Source organism: Synchiropus splendidus, chromosome 9 (genome assembly GCF_027744825.2).
Source record: "Synchiropus splendidus isolate RoL2022-P1 chromosome 9, RoL_Sspl_1.0, whole genome shotgun sequence".
Classification (NCBI taxonomy): Eukaryota; Metazoa; Chordata; class Actinopteri; order Syngnathiformes; family Callionymidae; genus Synchiropus; species Synchiropus splendidus.
Genome location: NC_071342.1, coordinates 24,103,318 through 24,130,176, shown reverse-complemented (window position 1 = coordinate 24,130,176; position 26,859 = coordinate 24,103,318). Strand labels below are relative to the sequence as shown.

Here is a 26,859-nt window from a genome sequence, read left to right as displayed (position 1 = left end):
ACCACAGGCCACCCATGTCATGGTGGAGCCCCCTCACTCGAGAGCTGGAGCAGAGCGATGCTGCCCTCCTGCGGTCAGCCGCTCTCCTACAACTATCACCTCAAGGTTGGGCGTAATGCTTTATTTTTAATGAGCCATTTCCACCGTTTCTTATGTTACAATTGGAGCAGAAACGTCACGACGACTTGCTTTCTGACACACACAATAATAACAATAACATATTTAATTTCTTATATAAATTTGGATATTCTATTTTGGCGAAGACACGCACACAGAGATTATATAGTTCTGCGTTAGGTTCTGATCCGAGTCTAGTGGAAGCTCCAGTGGCGCAATCGGTCAGCGCGCGGTACTTATAAGACAGTAGCCTGTGGAGCAATGCCGAGGTTGTGAGTTCGAGCCTCACCTGGAGCACTTCTATTGCAGATATGATTCATGACGGCAGCATCATTGTCACGCAGTGACCAGCCAGAGGTTTATATGACTTGGGAACAAACCCAGCCACAGGCTTTTGGCCTATTGAAGTCTTGGAGACCCAATATTGACCTTTGTTCAGAACTACTCCTAATGCTTTGTCTTGCCACTTCATGGATGCTGACTCTGTTCAAGCACTGGCTGCTGCGCTGCTGTAGAAGGACTTTGCACGTGCTCCAGTGGCCTGCAACCTGTGGAGCAATGCCGAGGTTGTGAGTTCGAGCCTCACCTGGAGCACTGTAGATACAAGCTTTTCCCCCCTCCGCTCACCAAATATACATTCATATAAGCAGTCACAGACACATCTTCTGGCAGACCACTTCCTCCAGGGAGAGATGAGGTTTGAGGACATATTGTCACATGCCACTAGATGGCGCTGTCTGCTCTGTAATCGTTGCTGTTGCATAAATACTTCAAAGAAACCTCAGCACATTGACAAACCAAGCTGCTGAGCATTGAAAACCTCATGGACTCATCACCTCCAGCAGGACCAGACACCATGCCACAAAGCTGAATTTCCTTCTGTCGCTTCACATGACTGACCCCCTCCATCACCAGACTGCAGTCTAATGGAGCATCTTTGGGAAGTGGTCCACTGGCTCACATCAGCAGCAGCTGGGCGATGCTGCGGTGCCAATATGAACCTGCATCTCTGTTGAATGTTGACAGCACCTGGCTGATCAGAACCATGAACTGAGGCGGACCAGAGGAAGTCTGACCAGCCACCATGAAGACGTACTGAGTCATGTGGCCAGCGAGAGCGAGTGTTGGCCAGAGAGGACGAGCAGTGAGCCACTCCCAAGGCTTTTGGCTGGGCATTCAGTCAAACAACATTCTCTGCTGCAAACAACATTCTATACTGCATGTGAAAAGTCATCTTTACTTTTGCTCTATTTCACCAAGAATGGCCCTTCAAGTCGCACTCCTGCTGTAGCTCCAGTGGCGCAATCGGTCAGCGCGCGGTACTTATAAGACAGTAGCCTGTGGAGCAATGCCGAGGTTGTGAGTTCGAGCCTCACCTGGAGCACTTCTATTGTATATATATCATTCCAATGCACTGACCAGCCACAGGTTAGGACCTTCCTTTATGTGACCTGGGAAGGAACCCAGCCACAGGTTTTGGCTGATGGTCTCTTGAGGCCAAGAAAATGACTTCCCATCTTATTTACAACTTATTGCTTTTCTGTGCCCTGTTCTCTCTGAAGCTTCTGTTCCTCTGCTCCCATACCTCCAGTAGCTCAGGCTGGGAGAGCACAGCATGTGGAAGCACATCGCTGAGGCTGTGAGTTCAAGCCTCACCTGGAGCACAGTAAAGTCAGAGCCAGTGTTTTGTATGTTTCAGCCGATTCTCTATGTTGAGCTGCCACTTTAGATCACTGTGTCAGGCTGCCATTTGATAACCATTATCTGTATATAATTTTATTATATTAGATTAGATTGCCTTTATTCATCCCACAATTCACTCATTCCACACAAACGGACAGAAATTAGATTTATTTGAAGTTGCAACATTTGTTTTAATGATCAATTATTATTCTCATAGACAAAATCATCAACAAATGTTACTGAAAAAGATCAATTGAAATCTCATGATTGTACCAAAACTGTTTCAAGTTGTGTTTTGTGGTGGTGCAGGAAGGAGCCAGGAGGACAAAAGGCAGGCTCTGTTCTGTTGAACGTGTTTGTCTTTTCAGTGGGAGCTGTTTAAACACATCTGTGGTGTGTGTGTGTGTGTGTGTGTCAAACAATGCCATAGATGCTCAGATGTTTGTACTGTGCTCCTGCTTACCTTGTGCAGCGTGTCCAGTACGGGGAGGTTTTCCAAACAAACTGCCTCTGTAGAACTTGAAATTTGTCTTAGAAAAATGACAACGCAACTGATCACTTTAACCGGCTGTATTTAAGAGCCTAAATAAATGAAATCCCAGCCATAATCATCAGCAGGGACGTGCCATAGATGTGCTTCTGACATAAATTGCTCCAGGCTACAGATACTTAAACGCTATTCTTAATGGATTAAAAATGGCGGCCAGAGGTTGGAGAGTGGTTTAAAAGTTTAAAAATGCATCACAGAACTTGTGTTTTGATCCTTCAAACAAGACAGACTCAAGCAATGTGAGGCAGGTGGACGTCATGCATGCAACTGTACCCACTGGCTGCCAATGAGGCAACTCCATCTGATGCTTTGTAACCACCAGGCGCCAAGCTCTGTCACAAAGGGCCACACGGACTGTGAGGGCCAGTCGGCATTACTCACGGGCGCGACTGAAGCATCTCAAATAAAAGCAGGGTTTGTTTCAAAGAGAGACTGACCCAAACAAATCAGTAGAATTTTATTATGACACTCTGTTCTAGTGTGTTTCTCCTTTTAAGCCCTGTTTCTTTGTGTTATTTCATGTATTTATTTGCTAATGACAGTGCTCTGAAAACGAGGGAAAAACTAGAATTTGAATAGATTAAGAAACAGACACTACATCCGTTTTAGAGTCTCTCTTTTAAATTCCCTTCATTGTCAGTCTGCGTTTCTTTTACTCAGAAGTGAAAATAATGTAATCTTCAGATGTGTTTTTACGTGTTATTTTTCCTTCCTCTCCTTCCTTTTCGGACTGCGCAGTGAAGCGTCACCGTGAACGCAGAGCGCGGCTGCTGCTGAAGGGCGCTCTCCTCTCGCGGTATCTGATGCCGCAGCCCTCCGCTCCAGTCTCCTCCTCCCTGTCATGGCTGCGGAGGCTGCTGCCGGCAGGGATGAAGCGGCCGCCCGACCTGCAGACTGCACGGAGATGGAGGTAAGACGATATCTGCCTCACTCTTTTTTTTCTTTCGCACGAAGCACCGCACCTGGCGAGCCACTGCGCAGCTGCGGCAGTGGTCAGCGGCGCGACGCTCCAGCGTCTGCACCGCGTCTGCACCGCGGGATGTTGGCGCGGAGAGAAACGGAGGAGGAGGGCGGATGAGAGCAGGAAGAGATGGACGCAAGTGGGTGGCCGCTCATGAAAGCAGAAGTGAAACGACACGCGACTCGCTGCGGCTCCGGAGCCTGACGGACGCGCGTCCTTCCACTCGGTGCTGATCGCTGGCAGAGTTGGCGGAGGTGAGGATTCCCTCAGACCGGTGGCGCGGGAGCGCGATGGAGGCTCTGATGGAGCCTTCAACAGGTGAAGTCGGACCTCGGAATCAGGGCTCTGGCGCGCGCGTGTGGAGCAGCTGTCGTGGTTGTGCGCTGCTGTCCTGGCGCTAGTTCTCACGACGGGATCTGCGACTGCAAGTTGTATTCGCTGTCTTCCATGTAGTTCTGTGCTTCGCCGGTATGTTGCCTCTCTTGGTTTGCGTGTCCCTAACGCGCCTGATCTACTAGGACTGCGTGAACAACCGTAGGGACCAAGTGAGTATGTGTGTGTGTGTGTGTGTGTGCGGGCGCGGAACCTGTGGTTGGGGTGACGTCACATTCAACTTTTCAATAAGTCAGTGAAACTTCAAATGAAGAATTTGGCACTTTTACTTTGGCATTTTTTTACTGCAAGTGAAATATTTATAGCAAAAGATATACAGTGGTACCTCGGTTCTCGACCACAGTCCGTTCCAGATGGCCGTTCGAGAAGCGATTTGTTCGAAATCTGAATGAATGAAATCTGAATTTCCTATTACAATGAATGGAAAAAAGAAATGGTGCGTTCCAAGCCTTGAAACAAGCTTTTGTAGGAGTGAATGCAGAGTGTCTGCTGCAGGTGGCTGTTCCTCTATGTGTGTGGCCGCTGCATGTGGGAGGGGTTGCCGAGTGAGTGAGGTCTCTCCAGAAGTGAAGAGGTGCCCGGTGCGTGTCCAGCTCTGAATGTGCGCTTCTGTGCAGTTTGGCTGTGACCAAGTCATAAACCAAGTCACGCTCTGTCCCAGACTCGCCTCATCCCTGTCCCAGCTCCAGCCCACAACAGGACATCAAACCCTGGAGTGAGCGCTCCAGCACCTCCCCTGTGACACTCGACCACGCTCCAGTGTGGAGACAGGAAAGGTTTTACACCTCAATATGAAGAAAAAACAGTCAGTAAATGGAGCTAACGGGACACGTCTGCATACAGAGGCTGCGTTATACACAATAACAAAGCCCGCCGTGGCTCAGCTGATCGGTCCGTGCACCTTATGTTTTTTTCTGGCAGATTTCGAGTTCTGGATTTTCGTTTGAAATCCGAAGCAAAAACATCTAGAAATTTTTGTCTGAATTCCGAGACGTTTGAAAACCGAGGCATCACTGTATATTTTTTCTACTTCCTGGTCTGAGGACGAATGCATAGTGATTGGCTGACGTCTACTGCGTCGTCATTAGTTTCGTGACTTCACTGCCACCGTAGACCTACTACGCAGTCGCTGCATCAAAGTGATTAAATCAGAGATCGGTTCGCTGCAAGATGAGCGACACAATTTGTCGAATTTGTGAACAGCCTTATTTTATTTTATTTTATTTTATTTTATTTTATTTTATTTTATTTTATTTTATTTTATTCCAAAACACCTTCCTAGTTGTTGGGCTCCCCACTGACTACGGTAATAAGTTGAATTCTCATTCTGATTCTGACGAGAGAATGAAGTCGCCTGACACAGCGCAGCACCTCAATGCAGCTTAGTGTCAAAAACAAGAGAAATGAAAGGGGCCCTGTTGTGCTGCAGTTCTTCAGCAGACCAATACTCTCACACCATCAGAGCAGGTGCTGTATTAAATCCACATAGCAATGAAGTATTCTAGTGAAGAATAAAAGTGTTTGCCAATTGCTAGCTGTTAGCGAGTGTGCTAACTAAAGATATCGTTTTTTAAAGTACACAGATCAGATAGCGGGTGGTGACAGTACGGGGGTTTTCACACTCTCGCGCCCTATTGTCTCGCTGTCATGAAGTAGCTGGTCTGCACCGAGCAGGTCTTGCAGGTCATACTGAGTCAAGTGTTACCGCGCTTATAGAACGGCTGTAGCGGTTCTTACCCTCGCAGTGGCTGTACGTATAGAAGTAAATGCTGTCATTGTAGTTTCTTGATAGAATGCAGGAAAACATGTTTACAACAATAGTGCTTTCATCGTGTCTTGTTTGTGCTCCAGAGTAGCTCCTGTAGTTGTGCTAATCCCGCAGTACTGGCAGTGCGTTTTTGGGTGGCCTTAGTGGTGTAAATTCACCCGAGGACGATCTGTCATCCTTCAGCCACTCACACTCAACCTGTTGGGCCACTTTTTCGCTCACGCGGCTCAGGCGTTTGAGTCAGCTGATGTTCGCATTGTTGATCGCTGTTGTCCTCGAGGTTCTCATCAGTGGAACTTCAGCCTTTCACCGGCACCTTTCCTCCCTGGGTGAGTCCCCTCTCCGTTTGATTTTCCCCCCTTTGAATTCCCTTCCTTCGCCTCTTATCTGCTCCGGCCCGCCACGTCTCTGCTGGTCGTGACCGATGCGGCGCACTGATAATTCTGTGTACAGATGTGGGCTACAGTGCCAAAGTTGAAAGTAGCTCGATGTGTCAGATTACGCAATCGGCTTTATCTCCCCGCGGGAAAATGAGAGTCGCTGGATTAGAAGAGGGAGCGGGCCAGGGATTGAGACTGGGAATTATAACTCCTGAGTTCTGCTTCACAATTTCCTTTCTTGTCATGTGATGCCTTTGACGTCTGAGGTGCGAGTTGTTTGTGTTGAGCTGTTGACCAAGGGCTGCAATCTCAGCTGTGTGATTGTTATCTTGATGGTGTATCTTCTTCTCTCCCTTCTTTAGGGCTTGTTGTTAGGCTTGTTGTTCAAGGGTAAAGTAGCGACCCAAGAGGTCCTGTGTGTGATTTATGGAATGTTCTGGTCATGTGACTGTTAGATTTGAGTTGAATTCAAATCTATTTTTGTTTTTCTAAAGTAGTGGCTGTTTCAAAATCACAATTTCAGAGGAGCTTGTATCCGTTAATGGTTGTGGCTCCAGTAGGATACATGAAGCTTAAGAAATGTAAGATAATAATCATGTCATTATTAGTCGTTATGTTTGCTGATTTTCACAATTGCTGTAATCGTAGTAGACAGTTTACTAAACACAATGTAAGTAAAGTGAGACAGTTGGCATAACGGCGGTAACAGCCATGGGGTTTTATCCAAAATAAAATGTTGTTTATTTCCACTGCCATCAGGTGAAGGAGGAGAAGATGAGAGCTGATGTGGAGGCGGCGCTGTCGGCCGGATTGCAGGAGAAGGCCATCCAGTGCCGGGACGTGTGTCGATCGTACGGCAAGCTGAAGGTCCTCAGCAACCTCAACCTGACTGTGCCACAAGGACAAATGTGAGTGTGTTTCTCACAAATCTTGCTTCGGATCTTCACTGCGTTTCGTCACTCCATATTAGAAAACAGATGGCTGACTGTTGGCTGATGACATTTCTGCATAAAACATTTAACTACAATACACAGAAAAAATTTGTCAAATACTTCCATTCATAATTGAAATGCGGGTGCTTATGAAAACAATGCAATTGTACATTGTACAATTGTAGTTGTGCATTTAACTACCGGTTTAATGTACAAAAAATAGCCGACCAAAAGAACTACAGCCCTAATTAGCATTTTGCTGACATGACAAGGAACCAAACAAACACAAACAGAAGTAATTTAGCACAGATATTGCCTGCAGTTGTGTTCTTGTGTTTCTGAAGCTAAATACCAATTGAAGTGCTACTTGGCGCAGGCAGTGCCACAGTCCAATTTTTGATTATTCTGCTTTAATAATGCTGTTATTGCTTGGTAACGCTGCTCTCTAAAATGCAGATGCAGATTTAAGATAAAAAAAAAGTTTATGAGCAGCTGATAATAGCAACAAAATAATAGTTAATAGGTGCTCGAGAGGTTTTGTGTATGAGATTCTTTGGTTTGTGGAAATGTGATGTTTGAAGTTTCGACATCACACTGTGCATCTTCTCACCATGTAACTGATATGACATCCTTATCTTGACCTCAAGCGCGGAGCGTGAGCGAGCGATTTTCTCAAGCATGCCTGTGATTCTGAGGCCCTGGGGACCGAAGTGGATTGTGCAAGTTCACGTCACCTGCCTCCTGGGTCACATGGTGCCGTCCGAGTGGCTCATTCAAAATGCTGTTTTAACTGGAAAGTGAGAGTTAAAAGCCCCGACAAAGGACAAGAAGGGCTGACTTCCCTTTTCTGGGTCTGTTGTGTACAAGTGAAAACTGAAAAGGAGAAGAGAGGACTGCGCTTGTTTCAGATCTGTTTTCTATATGTTCAAAAAAGAGCTTTATTAGAAGTTAGGTTGATGAATTGAATTCCGTTTTTTCCAAATTAGAATGCACATATGAAAGAATGACATAAGTTTATACGCCGTTTGCTCACAATTACAAGTGATCTCGTGTCGCACCTGCACTGTGACTCTGTGACTCTGTGGCGTCGCGGCGGTGGGCTTCACCAGTTCCGTGCTTGTGTTGCAGCTACGGCTTGCTGGGTCCCAGTGGCTGTGGCAAGACCACCCTGCTGAAGTGCATCGTTGGAACTCTGAAAATATCTCGTGGGCACATCACCGTTTTGGGAAAGCCACCGGCGTTTCCTGGTCACGAGGTTCCCGGCAAGATGGTCGGATACATGCCTCAGGTGAATTGCATCACTGCTTAATCCGTTAGCAAAATGAAATGTAAGAAAATAACAACGTAACTACAAGTTGGACCTAAGGTTTGCTCTAGTTTTTAACTCAGTATTGTTGCGGTACATTTGTTTTATCTTTATGAGTCAGTAGCTTTTCTCGCACACTCTAACACAAGATCTTACTGAGAGCTTTAGTCTACAGCAGGTGCTCACTCGCACAGCACGAATCCTGAGACCCTGAGGGTTTTATTTACATGAATCCCACCCCAACAAACCAACACGGCTATATGCAATGCATGAATATAAATCAATGTACTTAGTTTGTTTTTGTAGTACACAAAACCTCTGTTGCACAAGTTGCTGTATTTCTTTACAAATAATTATGAATCAAAATTGCATTCATTTTCTACATACATCCATATACTCCACTCACTATGCGGTTCACTGTGGCGCAGATAAACTTTATTTGCTGTTTAACGTTGCTTTGTTTTTACACTGAAAAGGAGTGTCTCATCAAATGAAGGGAAATCAGAGCACCAATTCTAAAATTTGACATTAAAAGCTAGTTTCATCAGAACCCGGGATCCTACCTTTAAAACAGGTTTTCTTCTCGTCCTTCACAACTTTGCTGCTTGTGGATGGCAGGGTCTCTGTTTTTCATTTCTTTTGACCCAGCAGTCTTGCCGTTGTCCTGTGGAAGTCAAGAAGCCGTCGGCCTCACTGAGCGTCATTACTGTCAGACTTGGTGTCAAATAAGACACGTCCCAGACTGTCAGTGTCACGGCAGCCGGCGAAATGTAAAACCACAGCCGCTCTAGCTCTAGGTCATGATATTCATTAGACCTAATGAGTGACAGACCTAAGACCTTGATCTCCTTTTTTGTAAGTGAAAAATAATATCACATCATATATTATACAAACCGGATTCCATTGTCTCTTTATGTGTAGGCACACAAGGGAGAATGTCCAGCTGAAGTTGAAACGATTTCTCACAGGACTCATAGCTTTATGGCGTGTAAAAAAATAAAATACAGCAAAAATAATAACTGGAATTCTGAACAATGAAAACAAGAGGAGGTGTGCTGACAGAGCCAAGAGCATGAGGAAGACACTCATTCTGTACTGCACTTTGGATGAACAGGATCTGGCCTTGTACACCGAGTTCACCATCAGCGACACGCTCAACTTCTACGGCCGAATCCACGGACTGACGTCGAAGGAAACACAGTCCCGTATGGACTTCCTCGTTGACTTCTTGGACCTTCCCCAGAAGCAGAGTCTGATACGAAACCTGAGGTGAGAGCTGGTCATTCCACTCTGAACACACAACTCTCCGCAGAGTTTTGAACAGCGCAGCTGGGATTATTTACATCCACAAAGTGGCCGCAGCGGGTGCTGTTTTTGTTCCAACACATTAACCAATCAGGTTTCAGCTGGAAGGAACAGAACTGGACCGACAGTCACCTGATTGGTGAGAAGGTGTCCTCATGATAGGTTGGGCCTAAAAACCTGCCCTCACTTTTCGAGAGCCAAGATGATGCTCCTTGACTTGTTGGTCGATTTCAGTCATTTTCGTGACTCAATCTCTGTTAAATAAGACGGTTTCGAGCTGGTGCTGAGCAGCCCCGATGCATCACCCAGTCCCTTTGTGTCTCAACATCTCAGTGAGTCGCCGACAGTTTAGTTTGGTCTCTTTCTTATCAGGGCATGTAGGGATCTGAGCCAGGCCTCCCTCAAGAGTATTTCACCCAGTGAAATCGATAAGCGCTGTAAATAGATAAGAAGCGCTGTAGATAAGAAACAGGGCGGCGTAAAGCTTATTTGGTGGAGGAGAACAAAGGTCCGGGTCCTAGTCTCAGTGCAGCCTGGTGTTTCTGGAGCGTGTCAAAGGTGAACCCAGCTGCTGAGGAGTGCGTGCTGCGCCTTGTTGTCCTGTCCTGTTGACACGAGCTTGAACACTGCTTCTTACGCTGAGCGAACATGACTGACTGCTTGGTGCTCCCACTTGAAACTCTCCTCTCTGCAGGACAGATTTATGGCTTTCTTTTCAAAGAAACTAAAAACTGCCTCGCAAAAACACGTCTCACGCCATGAAAACAGATGCAACTATCTATGGCAGCGTGACAAACAAAAGCAGAAGTTAGTGGCAGATCCGTTTTGATTCTTAGATAAGACAACGTCAACAACAACCACCTGCTGTTTAAAAATCCGACTGTCTGCGCAGTAAGATTCCTCTCGATAAGTAAAGCATGATTTTACTTTCCATTTATTGCATTTTGATAGTATGGTGGAGAGAGAAGGGCGAAGATTCGCGCCGTCGTGTTCAACACAAGAGGAAGATCAAAAACTCCTAATCTAGATCTAAAAAGGAAATTAAAACGGCAAAAACATGAACCTTTCCTCTGAAGATTAATTTGACTGAATGTACTTAAACAGTGCACCTCATAATTCTTTAGACATTTCTAACTGATGTAGTTTGTGAGGACGAACTGGTCCTTCAAACCCGAGGGGAACAACATGGGGATGGACAGTACACAGACCTGACAGTCACATTCCCACTGATGGCCGGGGCTGTGTGGGGACTTCAGCACACACACAGAGTCGGCTTGGTCCAAACAAAATGGCTCACAGAGCCTGGTGCTGCGACGTCATTAGTCTGTGTTGTATTCATGTCGAGAGCCTCATTATCGTTTGTTCTCCTCGTGATGTGAGTCTCTATGGCGTTTCTCCACAACTGAAGGTCACTGAAGGTCAGCCGCTCAAGGTTCTCAGGACCCATGTCATGGTTCTGTCAGCCTCTTGTAAAGTGGCTTTGGTTCTAGAGTGATGCTGCAAATCTAGACCGTTTCTGGGCTTCTTATTATATGGTAATTCACAGTTATATATATGCTGCGTTCTAAATCAGAGAATAGAAGCATCGGTTGTTTTTCTTTTCGGTTTGTGAAGGAAAAATAGTACACTATTTGATTTTGCGGTAAAGTTAATCCTCTGGAAGAACAGCGTTGCGACGGCGAGTTTGATGGCGTCTGTCATCTAAAACAGCCTCCACTCTTGTCCTTGTCAAGTGAAACTGCAGAAACCACCGCAGCTATTCCTGGTATGAGCAAACACTCCCATGTATTGCCAGTGTTTTCTCTCGCCATACCAGTGTCCCCAGTCCTCACTGAATTTTGAGAGACTTAAGACTTTATCAAAAAAAAAAAAATCTGTAACTCTATTTAACAAGGAGTAATCTGTGAGGGGAATGAGGTCGAAAGTCAGGTGCTGTTGTTTTCAGGTGTTGTCGGGCAGGTTCGTCCTGAAATAGTTCTCTCTAGCAAGAGCGAGAGTGGCGTGCCAGAGAGGCTTGTTACCAAATGAGCCTAAATGCAGCCTGTTGACTTCCCTGCGCTTGTTTCTCACCTACTTTCCTCCCTGTGTTGCAGCGGCGGTCAGAAGCGCAGGGTGTCTCTCGGTGCCGCGCTGCTTCAGAATCCCGAGCTGCTCATTCTGGACGAGCCCACGGTCGGAGTTGACCCGGTTCTGAGGTCAAAGTATGTGAAGGGACGCACACCAAACACAAAACAATGTGTCTTTTTACAGTCCAAAGGCATTGAGTACATGCAACACAAATACTGTGTCAGAGAACAAACCAGAATTCCTCAGCGCAACAGGATTTTAGTTGGCAGCTGGCCCGATATGACTGAAACAAATATCACATTCATGATTTATGGTTTTTAAAATGATTTTTCAGATGCACAAATCTGAAACTCCCAGTGACTTCACTGTAATAGTACACAATTATGGACAAAAGTAAAGCAAGAAGCAGATGTCATTTTGCTGGTTGGTCACTAGTATACTACCTTGTTCTGTAGCCGAGTGAGTGTACAGATGTTGGGTGACCTTTGACCTCCTGTACGGCTGCGTTCATCTCTCTGCAATCCCCGCTTCATTCATCAACTGATGTACTCATGTTTTTTGTCTATATTTAATATTATTCATCCACAGAGTCACGTATAAACTGAAGTATAAACTTACTATGTCAGGGTACAGTTGTGTGAAGGCTGACTCCTGATGATGTCACTGTCTAGTGTCACACTGGGGTCTTTCATATTTTCATTTTTAGATGAGGCCACATGATGTTGCAAGTGTTGTGAGGAGCCATTATGATAAAAGAGAGGCAGCAATGACAACGAAACATGACAAAGAAATCCAAAATATATACTTAACTGACAAGGACAAAATGGGCCTAAAGAGATTAAATATGAATAAGGATATTAAGAAATGTAAATATGCCATGAAACGTGTATAATACATATATATATGCATGTTAATCTGACCATAAATCAAAATAAAACTACGGACTGTATGTCTAACAAAGACAAAAATCAGAATTTATTTCAAAATATATTTTCAATTTTCTTTTTTGAATAACAAGAAATAAAAATTAAAAAGAAATTTTGTCTTAAAACAAGAACATGTTCTATTTACTGATGAACTAGTAATGGCTATAAAAGAAACAGCAAAAACATAGTCAGAAAAATGACTACATGTCAGTTGTACTGTACAGTGTTAGTCTAACCTCATGAGTAAATACTGCCAAAGGTCCACAGTTGGCCCCCGGGCCACACTTTGCCCTCTCTTAAAAGTTTTAAAAATCAACTTTGGCTACACATGAAACATTTCTCTCCACAAAAAGATAAACTTTGTGAATGAATCTGGCTGGATGTCGCATGTTGATGACATCACACTCTGCATGGCTCAGTAACAGATCGGTATGTTATAAACAAGAGAAATTTTCTGGACGCTCGAACACTAGCAGTAGTTGTTGTGTACTGTTCCGTCCCTACTTTATACTCACTAAAAAGCAGTTACCTTCACTCAGACATAGTGCTGTTATTGCTCCTCTTTTCAGCTGCTAGTGCTTCCTTCCTCCAACCTGTTTTTTATGCTCAGGATTTGGCAGCACCTGGTGGACATAGTGAAGACGGGGAAAGTGTCTGTCATCATCACCACGCACTACATCGAGGAGGCCCGGCAGGCAAATGTGGTGAGACACTATTTGCACGGTCGCTGACCATCTGAACTGGAAACGGATGACGGCAGCACGGTGGAGAGGCTCCGTGCTCTCACTTCACTGTGTCAAAGCTCTGCTGGTTCTGATGCGACGGGAGGCCCAGGAGCTGAATGAGAAGCTTTGTGCAGACTTCTGTGGAATTCAGAGTTGTAGACTTCCATAGTTGACCTAAAAACACCGTAATGAGCTTTGCTCCGTGAATAATCCCACGTGCGGGAGAACCTTCGTTTATTGGTTCCCCCCGCCTGCTGCGTTCCTGTGAGGCCCATTTGTCCTGATTCGTCCAGATAAAGACTCACTCATGGTCCGGACCGCAGCAGCGGAGACAGCTCGAATGCTCTCTCCCTGGTGAGACCTTCTGGGTGGCGTCATCACTAGACCCACACTTTCATGGTAACCCTTCCAAAACCAGTGACATTCAGATGGTAGTTGGAACCGTAACGTCGGCTCCACTTCCTGTTGTTTATATAGAGCCTTAGCGTTTCATTCCACATATAATTCCGATCAACTGTATCACAACTTTTTTGTCAAGAGAGTCGGAGTGTCAACAATGAGGGGGAAGCTTGAGTGGAAATGCTTTTATCTCCACCTCAGAATCTGCTGAGACTCAGCAAAGCAGACATAAGTGTTTGGCGTGATGGAGCTGATAACAGTTCTGGAGTCTTATCAGCAGTGATAACGCTGAAGTGGTCCAGACTCAGTGGTAAAGGAGATCAGGTCAGCTGCGTATTGAAGGCAGTAAAGACTGAGTTCATATTGTGACATTGGTGGTGTAATAATGATAGAATATGAATCACACTTGTTGACAATAGCCATCATTTTAAGGAAGAAAAATCGGACTGTTAGAATGTTATGTGCATTATTGTTCTGAACTCGGTCGAGTTATTCCTTTGCATTTCACTGACTGAAGGCTTGGAGCCATCACAAGGAGCTGAGGAGGAAGGCCAATTACTGAGTGTGTGGATCATTACATTTTTATTATCAGTATCATGTCGTCAAGAATCATGATGTTTAATCGCGATGTGTCTATTTTTATTACACCAGCGATTATTTTCTCATATGTTTTAGGATAATTGTTTTTCCTCATGGATTTAGGATGGTAAATATGAATATTTCTCTGGAGAATACTATTTATCTGTTTTTCATGCTTTGACGGGCGGCACTGACGTGACATCCTTGGCTGGCACAAGCTAGCTCACTCACTCATATTGTTATTACAGTCTATGATTCACCTTTGTGGAAGATAACGATGATCAACGCCATCTAGTCACAGTGGCAGTTTTGGAATAAACCGGTTTCACAGCACAAATCCAATTGGTCCCCAAGCTGCTAAGCATAAATCAGGCTAATGCTAACTGTCGTGTCTCCAGCACATTGAAAAATCGCTGACACAATCCTAATAAATCACCCGCAGTCCAGTCGACAGGTGGCAGATGCCAACCAGGCCCAGGATCTGCTCCTGTGAGCAAATGTGTGTGACATGACATATACGTTCATTAGTAGCTCTGCTTATATCAGGGAACCTTGTCTGAGCTCGGCAGCGCCATACATTCAAAGAGGATTTAGCATTCCTTCTCCGGATGTAGCATAAACGCATGGATTAGCTCCTACTGGTCCTCCTCGAGCGTTAATCTTCCTCGTGATCGAACGTATCACTTTGTCAACATCGGCTTCCTTGTTCTGACCAAAGCTCTTCCTGTCTTTCTTTGCTCAAGTCTTCATGTTTTGGTGAGGATTGTAAAGCAAACACGCCTGAAATAGTTCAGAGATTTTCAGAGGCTAATAAGTGACTTATTTCTCCCAGCGATAATCCAGTCTGGATTGTGCCTGAAGGGGAGAGGAGGAACTCACAGCAGGGAAGGGGGTTCTGCTGAAGTGGAGGGGTGTGGAGTCGTGAAGACCAAAACCACTATAATATCAGACGGGCCACTTGTGTTCAAGTTTAGAGTCACAGTTATGGAGGGTGAGGGAGGTGAGAGAAGACAACCACTGAGGTTCAAGGGTCTGATGAAGGAGGGCAGGAGAGGTGTGACGTCGGTCACACTGGACTCATAAAAGAGGCTCCTTCAGAAACATCTGATAATCCAATCCAATAATGGCCAGGAATGTAACACTGTAGCCACCAATGGCCCACAGACCTGCATCTGCCTGTCTTTGCCTCTTGGGCTGGTGGCCAGTTTGAGTGAAGAAGGCAGGAAGCAAACGTTTCCTCTCAGGTTAAGAGACAGGTGGAAGGCAGTCTCACCACAGACGGAGACTTTCTGACTTATTTATGTGTGGCACGTGTGTCAGGTGATCACCACCCTGCTGCCCAGCGAGTGAAGAACAAACAGGTTCTCTCGTCATGTTTCTTAGGAAGCTGTTCACGGCAACTGTAAGAAACACACAGTCAACATCGGCTCCAGATCAAACGTAGTGTAAACATGGATGGAGCTAAGATGAGACGAGCTGTTGTAGAAGACCGCCCATTTTTGGTGGATCTATCTGTCACTTGTGACGTTGATGTAAGCGAGTATTTTCATCTCATCCAGGTGGGTCTGATGCGGAACGGTCGCCTGCTGGCGGAGGGTCACCCTGACACCGTCATGAAGCAGCACAGTGCCTCAGTGAGTGTCTCACGCTACCTGCTTCCTCTTCAGCCTGACTCACTGCTGTCCCTGCTGGCAGACCCTGGAATGTGCCTTCCTCCAGCTGTGCGAGTCGTCGGACCAGAACGGCGTGGTCCAGGGCTCCAGTCCGCAGGACGGGGGGCTGCAGGGCAGCCAGTCTTTCGGCAGCAACAAGGACGAGAGTCGACCTATCCTGGGCTCTGCAGAGTCAGGCGGACTTCAGAAGTATTCAGGTGCACCAGGATTCCACAGTTGGAGACTCAGTTTAGTGACAGCACTGCTGTGTGACTCCCCTGCAACTTAACCAGCCCACAGCATCCTGGGTTATTTCACCACCAGAATTGTGTTCTCAGTTATTGATTTTGATTTTGCTTTTTATACATATATGAGCACACAACAAAGCACAGCCATAACGTTTCCTTTAAGTAAATGAAACAAACTAAATATCCTGTATGAAACAGGGGTTGGACAAAATAATGGAAACACCTTTTGTTTTACTTTGTTCCATTTCTTTACACCGAACATGAAACACAATATTATGACACTACTACTATGCCTTTATGTGATGCTATCTAATAGTGAAATGATTATCATCAGTTTTATTTGAATCAATATCATTGTTAATAACAGTTGTTTTTAATACCAGATTATATGAAGTCGTACTGTTGTCAGAATATTCTAGTAGTCGCAAGGGTGAAAGTAGTTCATGTTGTGTCATTTCCCAACATGCAGTGGGATGTTTTGACTCTTTTTCATCATGTCGATGTGATGAGACGCTCTTCACACCAAACAAACTTCCTCTTCTTGAACAGGAAGTTCCACTTTCGTTCATGCCCCAAATATCTAGATTTTCACATGAGCGGGTGTCTGTGGTCTGTGGTTGGCTTCGCCAGGTTTGGTGGATCTTTGTGGCCTAACTAGAGCAGCAGGGTGAGGAGCCCGGAGTGAGACCTGGAGCTCATTTACTCCGGCTTCTCTGCAGCATCTGCCCAAACGTGCCCGCAGCTGAGCCTGTGTCCATCCTGAAACGCTCTCACGTCTCTGTCTGCAGCGTCCTGGAAGGTGCGCACCTGCCACATGCTGCCCACCTGGAGAAACATCGTGGCCCTGGTCATTAAGAACCTGGTGCGGATGAAGAGGACGCCGGGGTCAGTGGCACTTCTGGCACGTCGCTCTCCTGAAGCCAAATGTTGACAAGCTTCTGCGGGTGTGCAGAGCGTTGTGTTTCCAGTTCTTGCTGCCCGTCATCCAGATCTCCCTCATTTGTCTGTGCATCGGAGGAGATCCCAGCGGGATCAAGGTGGCGGTGGTCAACAACGAGACCTCCCCCTACGGCTACAGCCACTCGCTGCTGGACTTCATCGATAACTCCAGCGTGGAACAGGTGACACCACAGCCGAGTGGAGTTGTTCATGTTCTCTCGCAAGTGGCGCTCCTCTTTCAATCTCTCCATTTTGTCGCCGCAGCTGCCTTTGTCTCACAAAGAAGCCTTTGCTGGGATCTATGACGGCGAGTACTGGGGGGTCATCGGCTTCGGGGAGAACTTCACCAGCTACTTGACTAAAAGGTGAGGCACAAGTGACTCGATGACTTGAGTTTCAAGCATGGTGCGCCTGCAACACAACACTCAACAACTGTGTGTCTCATGGTTAGTAACTTGGTTGGGAGAGTCCCAGTACAAGTAACATCCGACTCACAACCTGCTCGACTTACGTCCACCTGTACTTGCGACCACGGCCAGCAGATGCTTTTTTTTTTTAATTCAATGTCTGGCACCGCAGCACGTAGCAGCCCGGCATCACGTACGACAGTTACATCAGCACACTATCCCAGCACTATGCCATTTTGAATGGCATTGGACTTACGTCCAGTCCGACGTACGACCGGTTGGTCGGAACCGATCCTGGTCGTACGTCGGATGTTACTTGTACATAAAGAGAACACAGTAGCGCCGCGGTTTCAGAGCCGAAAGTGGGTCAGTGAGCTACAGTTTTTTAAGTTACTTTACTTATTCTTCAGAATGAAAAAATAGTCATCCTTTTTCAGTTCATTCAGCCTCACTCATTTCTTTATTTCAGAAGGCTTATTTTAAGATCATGCACTCAAGATCAAGATAAGACAATTGAATTTCCACTTGGTGTCGTCACTCTGCCACGGTTGCTTCTGAGCCTGCTGCCACACGCTCAACTCAGCTTCGACTCTCCTCTCCATGTGTGGCATCGGTTCGCTGTGACACCTCACCCAGTCAATTTGACCTAAGTTCATCTAACAAAACTGCTCACAGAAACACTCCTCGCTGCCGGGGTTTTTCTCCCCACATGGTGTCGGCACATACTGCACATTCGGCTTATTAAGAGATGCCATGTGACCGTGTGACACACATGAAGCCAAAGGCGCGTCTTGAGGGCGCAGGTGCCGAAGTATCCGACTACGGCTTCTGAGGCCGTGTGACCCAGCGTCTGAGTGGCGGTTTGACTTGACCTGCCTGGACATGTCCGGGCATTTTCCCGCCTCCCATGTGTCTGACTCTGACTCTTACTGTTATTGTCCTGTCCAGCGTGTGGGCCATCCCACAATAAGCCGTAGAAACACTGACTCCACAGTGGATTCCTTTCCATGGCTCCCATCACACCCCGAGTTCTTCCTCAGTCAGTTTCAACCGACCTGAATTCTGTGTTCACCTGTTCCACAAACACGAGTCCCAGACTCGTCAGACCCGTCACGGACATGTTTCAGTTGTCAGTCAGGAGTCACAGAGGAAAAAACACAGCTTTCACACTGGCACTCAGACTCTCTGGCCCCAGAGGAGAAACGGAATCCTCCTTGTCAGACTGTGACAGTGCGCCATGACTAATGGAGCCACATGTTCTGGGACCCTGCTCCATAAACATGACATCTTCAGCTGCTGCGTCACCAAACAGTGTGGAGAACATCACATATTGGCTTTTGCTTACAGCCACTTCTGCAGTATCGCTAATATTACTGTTTTAATCAAACTAAATCAATCATTTATTATGACTATATGTATATATTTATTTTCCAAAAAATATTTTCCTTACTTTTCTCACCTCAATGTATTTTAGATGGAAGTTCATATGTATATATTTGTTGAAATAAAAAAGCCAAGCAGCTTTTCTTATTTCATTTTTCCACAAATGTTGACACTATTGGAAGCAAAAAGAGATCATATTAATCGCTCTTTACTCACCGTGTAGTACACACTACACAGCTGATATCTGAAACATAAAGTACGCATGTTAAGACAGAGGATCTGAACCATCGTCGGTCATTCAGGCTGCTGGATTATTTCATCGTGAGGATCAGTATTTGTTTTATTGCTGTCAGTTTTTGTGATATTCTAAAAAAATATGATTTTACAAGCAGGATTATTACATTTTTTTGGGGGGTTTTTAATCCGTCACCGTTGGTCATGAGTGTTTTAATCACAACTGTAAACTGTTTAACAAAAATATATTTCATATTTAGAGATTAGGGAACAAATATTACCCTGAATAAACTACTTATTCATGTGTGTAGAACCAATATACCAGCCTGTAATTCATCAATACAAAGTGCTGATGAGCATCTTATTAAGAATAATGATATTTTACTCTGGAATAGACCGGAAATAGTGATTATTAACAGTAAATACGTCAGTCATTTTCTCCTGAATAGTTCATATGTGTTTGCTTATCCAAAGTGAAGTCAGTATTTATTAATAATTCTGCTTTAAGGGCATCTGTTTGTGGCTTTAGTTTGCCTGCCTCTCTGTGCATCTCTAGCATGAGAGTGTTCTCACACCTGCTCTGGCAGTCTTTACTCTCACAGTGAGCCAGAAGAACCGTCTGGTTCTCCTGCAGTGCTTATTAAGGAGCGTATTAAAGGCAGCCCTCCTCCCTCTGTTGTCTGGCTGGACCACGCCGACACACGCCTCCGTCATGTGGACGTGAGTCACCGCCGCAGGATCAGTGGTGCACAATAGATGTGGCGGGGTTTGACTGTCTGGTCCGTCCTGTCTGAGGCGCTCATGTGACAGACCTGGCTGGCAACGGATAGTCATGTGATCGTTGGCCACGGAGGCGCGGCCCATCACAGACTGGACACACGTATTCATGTCGCCATAAACAGCATTTCATGTCACTATAAAATCACGTGTGGAGGAGTCAGTGTTCAAGTCAGTTTGGACCAAAAAAGTAGCTTCGTTCTGAATGGGACCCTCAAGGCACTGGAAAAACATTTTTTATTCTTGTATATTAGCTGAAATGCAGTGCTGAGATTGGACGCGGTTCAATGGTGAACCTGCACCCTGTGGCGCCTGATGCAGGAGACAAGGTTCTCAAGAGTCTTCCTGTCTGTGCCTTCAGTTCTGCCTCCTGGAGTTTCTGTTAGTGTCGCACCTCCAACAAAGAGACAAAGAGATCAGATTTGTGATCAGGGGGCCTGTGTTTGGGCGGTGACCCCGTCCAGTGTGTGATGTTTGGCCTGTTGCTGTGCAGGATGGTGCAGCGGCAGGTTTCCAGAGACGTGGTGGATGGAGGGTCGGTCCACATCTGGCTGGACTTCACAAGTGAGTCACAGTTCTGTTGAGTCTTCCTCCTCATCACACTCCCTGTTGGGGTTTATACTGGACCTCACTGTGACTGCATTGGTGTCAGTATGTCACCATGAAAAGAGAGAACTGAGAAGCTGAATCCAAGGTGCTTCTTCCAGATCGTCAAATTGCCCTCATGCTCCAGAAGAAACTGCACGAGGCCTTTCAGGTAAACACATCTGCTTCTGTCAGGCAGAACCTTCTCTTGCTTTCATAAGACCATAGTCTGTCAGTGTTTATGAATCCAAACCACCAGTGAGTGAGGATGACAGTCCTTCAGTTTTTATTTCCTTCATTTGAACTCAACTCTTTTCTGGTCACTGTTATATATTCAATATTTAGTGTTTTTATTTTTACAATTATTTTCATTAGTAGTATATTGGGAAAACATGCTTCCATTTTTTTATGTTCATAGTGTTGTATTCTTTATTTTCTCAGTTTTCCATGCATTTTAGATGGAAGTTCAAATATATATGTTTTTATATTTGTCGAAATAAACAAATGCACAGATTGAAATGTATTGTATTGATGTATTAATGTATGTATTCTCGGCGCCTCATTAGATAAAAAATATTGCTAAATATGAGAGATTTTTTTCCAACGTTCTAAATTTGACATTTGACATAACTGGTTTACTTTCATTGTACTTCTAAATCAGGATGGTATTTTGCTTTTAATAGTTCAGTTTCAGTTTTATGCAGCTTTTTTTTTAACCTTTATTCTTCAATAAGTTCTGTTTGTGTTTATAACATAAACTGACACAATGGTTTCCTATATTTCATTTTTTTTCTTGCTTGTGTCGAAGTGAAAGAAACTTGTGTTTGACCTGCAGAGTTTTGTGGACAGCAAGATGGGCACCATGTCCTACCTGGTGGATCTACCTGTCAAGGTGACGTCGTGCTCGCCTGTCTCATTTGAGCAGGGAGATATGATGCCGTGTTCATTGTTCCTTCCAGTTTGAGAAGCCGATATACGGCAGCGAGGACACCGACTTCACCACGTTTGTCACCCCTGGATCGGTTCTGAGGTCAGTGGTTTTCTTCAGTGACTGGCTGAAGGTGAAGCAGCAGGTCTACAGTCAACAGCATGTCTGAGGCTCAACATGAAGTCAGGCTTCAATACTCCCATCTGCGATGCTCCCTCATGTTGCTGTCCTCCCGCAGCATCACCTTCTACCTGGCTCTGGGTCTGACCGCGCTCTCCTTTGTTCTGGACAGAAAGGAGGGGCTCCTGGACCGATGCTGGGTCGCAGGTGAGACGCCTGACTGGGATCTGACATCGATTCAGCCTGGTGTTTCACGTCCAGTTATTGTAGTTGATGTAATAAGTAAAATAACTTAGTGCTATAAACACTTGTTATCGTGTTTTATGAAGTGTTTTATAAAGATCATTATAAAGCAATGAATTTATGAAAACCAATGTAAAACATTAATAGTAGAAAAAAAGGAAGTATAACAGTGATACAGATGATAAAAAGGTTATAAAAAAGTACATAGTATATTCTGTCACGTACTTATTTGAATAGAAAATAAATGTGGAAACACAGAAAGGAAGACGTTGAATAAACACATAAAGATAATGGTGAAACGCTGACAGATGACTACAGGCTGAGGGCCCCCTGTGGCCCCGGGGCAGCGGTGAGCCCACGTCATACTTGTTCAGGTTTGTTTCCTCATCGTGTGGTCCATCTGTGTGGCAAGTGTGGGTTTTGATATGGTGGGTTTGGAGCAGCAGTGCAGGAATAATGACCTCCCTGTGATTCTCCTGAGCACTCTGGTTTCCTCCCACAGGCCGACCGCACATGACCTCTGACCTATTATTTTGCGGGCCGGTCTATTCTGTAAACCACTGGGTGCACGTGCGTTCCTCAGCTGAGCTCACGTGATCCCTGCTGACACGCGCGCTTAGAAACGTGTACCAGAAGTGACCAGCAGAGGGAGCCAGAGGACCACAACTTGCACCGTGTTATGTTGGGTTTTGGAAAGAGCTTCAGCGGTGACCTGACTCACAACCGTTTGGCCAACAGGTGTGAGCTCCCTGGAGACGATGCTGGCCCACCTCTTCTCTCAGCTGCTCATCATCAGTGTCCAGATCATCCTGCTGCTCATCTTCATCCTGCTGGTCTTCAAGGTCAGACCTGGCTCGCGCCCCTCACCACCCTGCTGGTCTCTCACTGGCCACGTAACTGACCCATGAACTGCCACTCTAGCCGCCTAGTTCTCTGCCTCCCCCAATCCTGGATCAACACTTATTATTTTACTAACTAGTCTTTATTGGTCTAAACACAATATTATTATATAGTTCTCAGAAACTACTCAGCATGACTTTTTATTCTGTTTCCTCAATGGAGTAATATAATGGACCATGTTTTCCCCATTTGAATCATGAATTTTTTAACTTTATAAAAGTGTAATTTTCTTCTAATCCACTCCATCATTTGCCACTTATGGATCTTAGGCTTACAATACTCTGTTTATGTTTATTGTTTGAATTACGTTTTTTAAATAATGCATTCATTATGATCTGATGGAAGTGCAAAAAAAAAAAAGGATATATATTTGAATAATTTCTTCTAATCCTCTCCATCATGGAACTTAGATCTTAGATTTACAATAGTCTGTTTATGTGTATTATTTTAATCGTATTTTTTTAAATAGTGCATTCATTATTTTGTTTACCTCATGATCTTTGGACTGAATTAAAATATATATATATATATATATATATATATGTATATATATATATATATATGTATATATGTAGCAGCTGCAGGTGCATATCTTTATTGCACAAGTGGAAGTGAGGACCCTCCAGACTGGATGTCAGAGCTTTTCTCCTGAGAGCAGGCGAGCGCTGCGCCCAGGTCCAGCTGTGTGTGCGTGTGCGTGTGTGTGTGTGTTGCGAGCGTGTGTAGCTCGGAGCATCCATGCGTGTGTGCGTTCATTAAGGCCCCGGAGCCACGGCTCCATAAATCACTTCCCTCCTCGGCCGTATCCAGGGATCACTGTGCCATCGCCGTGACAACACTCTTCGATTGCTGTGGCAACCGAGCGGCCATGTGTCTGCGGAGCGCCGCTCTATTTTTGCCTGTTGTCAGTGGAGACGGCGTGAACACACACACGCACCGCAGCTTCAGAGTGGTCACCTGAAGTGACTGCAGACTTGTCAGTGGAGTCAGGCTCTGCTGAAGGAGCAGCTTGGATGGTAATCCAGCTTGATGGTGGAGGAGGGAGGGAGGGAGGGAGAAGGTCTAGGAGCTGGTGCCAAGGTCGCGGGTGGCCTGCTCTCTCCACCTGCTGCTCACCTGTGTGTTTGTCCTCTCAGACTCCCAACGAGGGCTCCCTCGTGCTGGTCATCATCCTCATCGTGCTGCAGGGGGTCTGTGGCATCTCCTTCGGCCTGGTCATCTCAGCCGGGATCGACGACGAGCAGAGCGCCAATCAGGCCGCCCTGGGCCTCTTCTACCCCAACCTCATCCTCAGCGGTACCTCCCCTCACTCTGCGCGCGTGTGTGTGTGTGTGGCTTGGCAAGTGCCAAGTCTTGACCAGCCACCTTCTTGTGGGGACATTTTGGCCTGTCCTCACAGGTGTGGGGGGTTAGTAAAAGTCCTTCATTCTAACTGGGCTCCAGTCTGGGTCAGAGTGCTGGTTCAGGTGAGCCATGTGTTGGAAGTTGGAAACAAAGCAGAGTAGGGCCCATTTATGTCAGTCACATCATGACCGTCATAACCTTGAATTAAAGCAAACAGTAAGAAAAAGAATGAGACTTTAAAAATGGAGCCGTGTGGTTCAGGTGGCTGAGGAGGTCCGAGGGTCGTGAGGCTGCCGCGGTTGCATGAAGTGAAGCCATGTTTTCGTCCTCAGCCTCAGGCCTCTGTCCTTGACGCCTGTGTGCGTGTGTGTGTGAGGCAGGTATCATCTGGCCTGCCGAGTGTATCCCGTATCCCCTGCGCTACCTCAGCCTGGCGCTGCCTCAGACCTACGCCTCTGAAGCCCTGCGCTGCATCATGTACCGAGGTAATGCACACCTGCTGCTTGTGTAAGACTGGCCTCCGCCGTCATGCGGACACGGCTCGGACCCGGAACCGGGACACGCCGTGAATCATTGATCGGTGCTGGTGATATGTCACATGAGACGCGGGATTAGAAGCGACACTGAGGCGACGGTGATCAGATACAGTGGCCATTATGGTAATGGCTTCGCGGCTACACTGGCATTACTGCACCTCATACTTCTACTGTATACACGGTGCTGCTGTTCAGTACGACAACAACCGCCAGTCTACCTTCTGGTACACATACTGCCGTTGTACGACTCCATTACTTCCACTACAACAGTCTTATACATGCAGTACAACCACTCCCAGCACCCTGAAGTAACTATTACTGCGAGCACAACTTCTACCATGAATGCTGCGACTGCTGAAGGTGCAGCAGCTGTTACTAGTACAAGATACTTTCAGTCAGATCCTACAGTACGATACACAACCTCCACTACTACTATACACTCTATGTGAAGCCGATTCTACTTCTGTTCTGCGACTGATGCTACTAAAACAACCTCCACAGAACAGTTTCCACTATGACGTCTCCAAAAACTACTGTTGCTGTACTAATGCTTGCACTACCAGCGGCACTTCATCTATACGTACTATTACTTCAACTACTGCCCTATTTCTACTCTGACTGCTGCTACTACTTCAACTAATGATACTACTTCTGCTGCTGCTGCTTTCCTAAAAGGCACTTTTGCTTTACAACCAATACCTCAACATTAGTTACTACTACAGTTCTTACAGAGGTTACTGATCAAAAGTACTACTCCTTTATCCAGTAAAGCCGTGAGTACTATTTCAATACCAATTTCATGGAATGATTGAAGAGCATCGATCATATAAATTCATGTTGAACTTTTCGCATACGAAGCTGCTACTAAGTATTTTCACAACTCATACGAGTCACTACTGAACACTAGTCTTACTCCTGGAAGTAGTATTACTTTCCTCTACAACAAATGAAATGCTCAGCCATTATAAACCTCAAAACAATTCTACTACTGATGCGACATCACTGTATATTCTCCAACAAATACGACTGTGAAAACTGCTTGTTCTGATACTCTTGCAGCTGCGATCAGCACTGTGTTTAGTACTTAATAAACTCTACAGCCACAATTGACTTTAGTCCACTGTCGCTTGTGCTGCCGGGACTTGACTTAGTGCAGCTACTGCTGAAGTACTGGGAGCAGTGTTACTCACTTGTACTTCTAGAGTGAGTCCTCTCATGCTGCTGCTAATACCTCGACTACTTCAACTGCTTTTCTCCTAACTTTTGCTACTAGTACTACTACTGTGATCCCCTTCTGAAACTGTCCGCTGCAACTTGCTCCACTAGCTAAGCAGCCATAACATTACGACCACCTGAGCGTGAGTTTCTGGTTGGCTGACACCACTCTTGCCGGCAGGTTGGGATCTGACCCGCATGATGGTGTGGCGAGGCTTCGCCGTCACTCTGGCGTGGAACGCCTTCTTCCTCATCCTGGCCACGGTCATCCTGAAGCTGAGGACGTGACCGACTCCTGCGCCAGACCTCCAGTAGCCGACTCCGACCCGGGCGGGGGCTGTAGGAAGCACGGCGGCGGTGGCGGCTGCGTCCTGGCTCTGCTCCTCCTCTGGGTCACTCTGGGACACCTCACCTCTGCAGAGAGCAGCGCCTCCGCCTGGGACGCCGCCAGAAAAAACACACACCAGCCATGACTTTTGTGCACGTCCACTTTCATGAAGAATTGTACCCTGAAGTTTTGTGTTTGCTCACTGTCCTGCAGTGGACTGGTAGAAGAAGAAACTATAATCCTGGATGTCGTGGGAACCAACTGTCCTCTTGTCCGTCGGCTGTACACAAACCACCTGTTTAGTTTCAGGCTTGAATTCAGATGGTGTTGGGGAAACTTTATGTTGAACAATCCACTTTGCTGGAAAGAGTGGACATGTCATGTTTTTACACTTTATTGTTGACCTGCGAGGACAAGAGAAAATAAACAAGCAGCGAGGAACCATGGCGAGCGTGCGCACTCTGTCGCCTGGGAGGAGGAGGAGGAGGAGGACTGGGGTCTGGAGGGTCTTCATGTCACGTCGCCGTGTGTGCAGCACAGTGAGGAGGAAACAGGAAACGGTAGTGTCACACACGGTGACAGACGCCGTGAGTCTGTGGCATTTAGACCTAGTGAAACAGTGAATGGAATGTTTTGGCTACAGAACCTTAAATCATGACTCCAGAGAGAAACGTGAGGCCAGTTCACTGGCTTCTTTCAGTGGAGGAAATCTGCTATTCAAGTTCATCAGAAGGTTAGGAACTATTTCTGAAGATTCTATACCATAGAATATTACATTACGTGTTTGCTTTGAAAGGCTCATTATTTCAAATGATAAAAGAAAAAAATGTGTCAGACTCTTTTATTATTATTCTATTATGTAATGTAAAAATACTGAAGCCAGTGAAAAACACAACTGAGGAGGATGTGAAATCAAAGTGATTTTTAAC

The 26,859-nt window shown here is 45.8% G+C and overlaps 1 protein-coding gene and 2 non-coding genes across 9 annotated transcripts; all 3 read left to right on the top strand.

Moving 5' to 3' along the window:
- The first annotated feature begins 320 nt into the window (after nucleotides 1-320).
- Nucleotides 321-414, top strand: trnai-uau (transfer RNA isoleucine (anticodon UAU)). The gene is made up of 2 exons: nucleotides 321-358; nucleotides 379-414. It is a non-coding gene; the product is annotated as a tRNA-Ile (tRNA).
- Nucleotides 415-1,407: 993 nt separating this feature from the next.
- On the top strand, nucleotides 1,408-1,501 carry trnai-uau (transfer RNA isoleucine (anticodon UAU)). The gene is made up of 2 exons: nucleotides 1,408-1,445; nucleotides 1,466-1,501. It is a non-coding gene; the product is annotated as a tRNA-Ile (tRNA).
- A 1,635-nt stretch (nucleotides 1,502-3,136) lies between these two features.
- On the top strand, nucleotides 3,137-26,759 carry abch1 (ATP-binding cassette, sub-family H, member 1). 7 transcript variants are annotated; one of them, XM_053875926.1, is made up of 20 exons: nucleotides 3,137-3,260; nucleotides 6,612-6,760; nucleotides 7,913-8,072; nucleotides 9,205-9,359; nucleotides 11,489-11,596; nucleotides 12,999-13,092; nucleotides 15,651-15,725; nucleotides 15,787-15,961; nucleotides 16,780-16,876; nucleotides 16,944-17,112; nucleotides 17,195-17,295; nucleotides 20,225-20,295; nucleotides 20,439-20,488; nucleotides 21,152-21,208; nucleotides 21,276-21,346; nucleotides 21,537-21,571; nucleotides 22,346-22,449; nucleotides 23,644-23,803; nucleotides 24,232-24,336; nucleotides 25,784-26,759. In XM_053875926.1, exons 1-20 carry the CDS (start codon nucleotides 3,192-3,194, stop codon nucleotides 25,888-25,890), a joined length of 2,112 nt encoding a protein of 703 aa, XP_053731901.1. In that variant the 5' UTR covers nucleotides 3,137-3,191; the 3' UTR covers nucleotides 25,891-26,759. The 7 variants fall into 7 exon arrangements, with proteins under 7 accessions (XP_053731901.1, XP_053731900.1, XP_053731906.1 ...); XM_053875925.1 differs by having other exon boundaries at nucleotides 21,483-21,571; nucleotides 25,784-26,758; XM_053875931.1 differs by lacking the exon at nucleotides 3,137-3,260 and adding an exon at nucleotides 3,281-3,450 and having other exon boundaries at nucleotides 21,483-21,571; nucleotides 25,784-26,757.
- The last annotated feature ends 100 nt before the right edge of the window (nucleotides 26,760-26,859 follow it).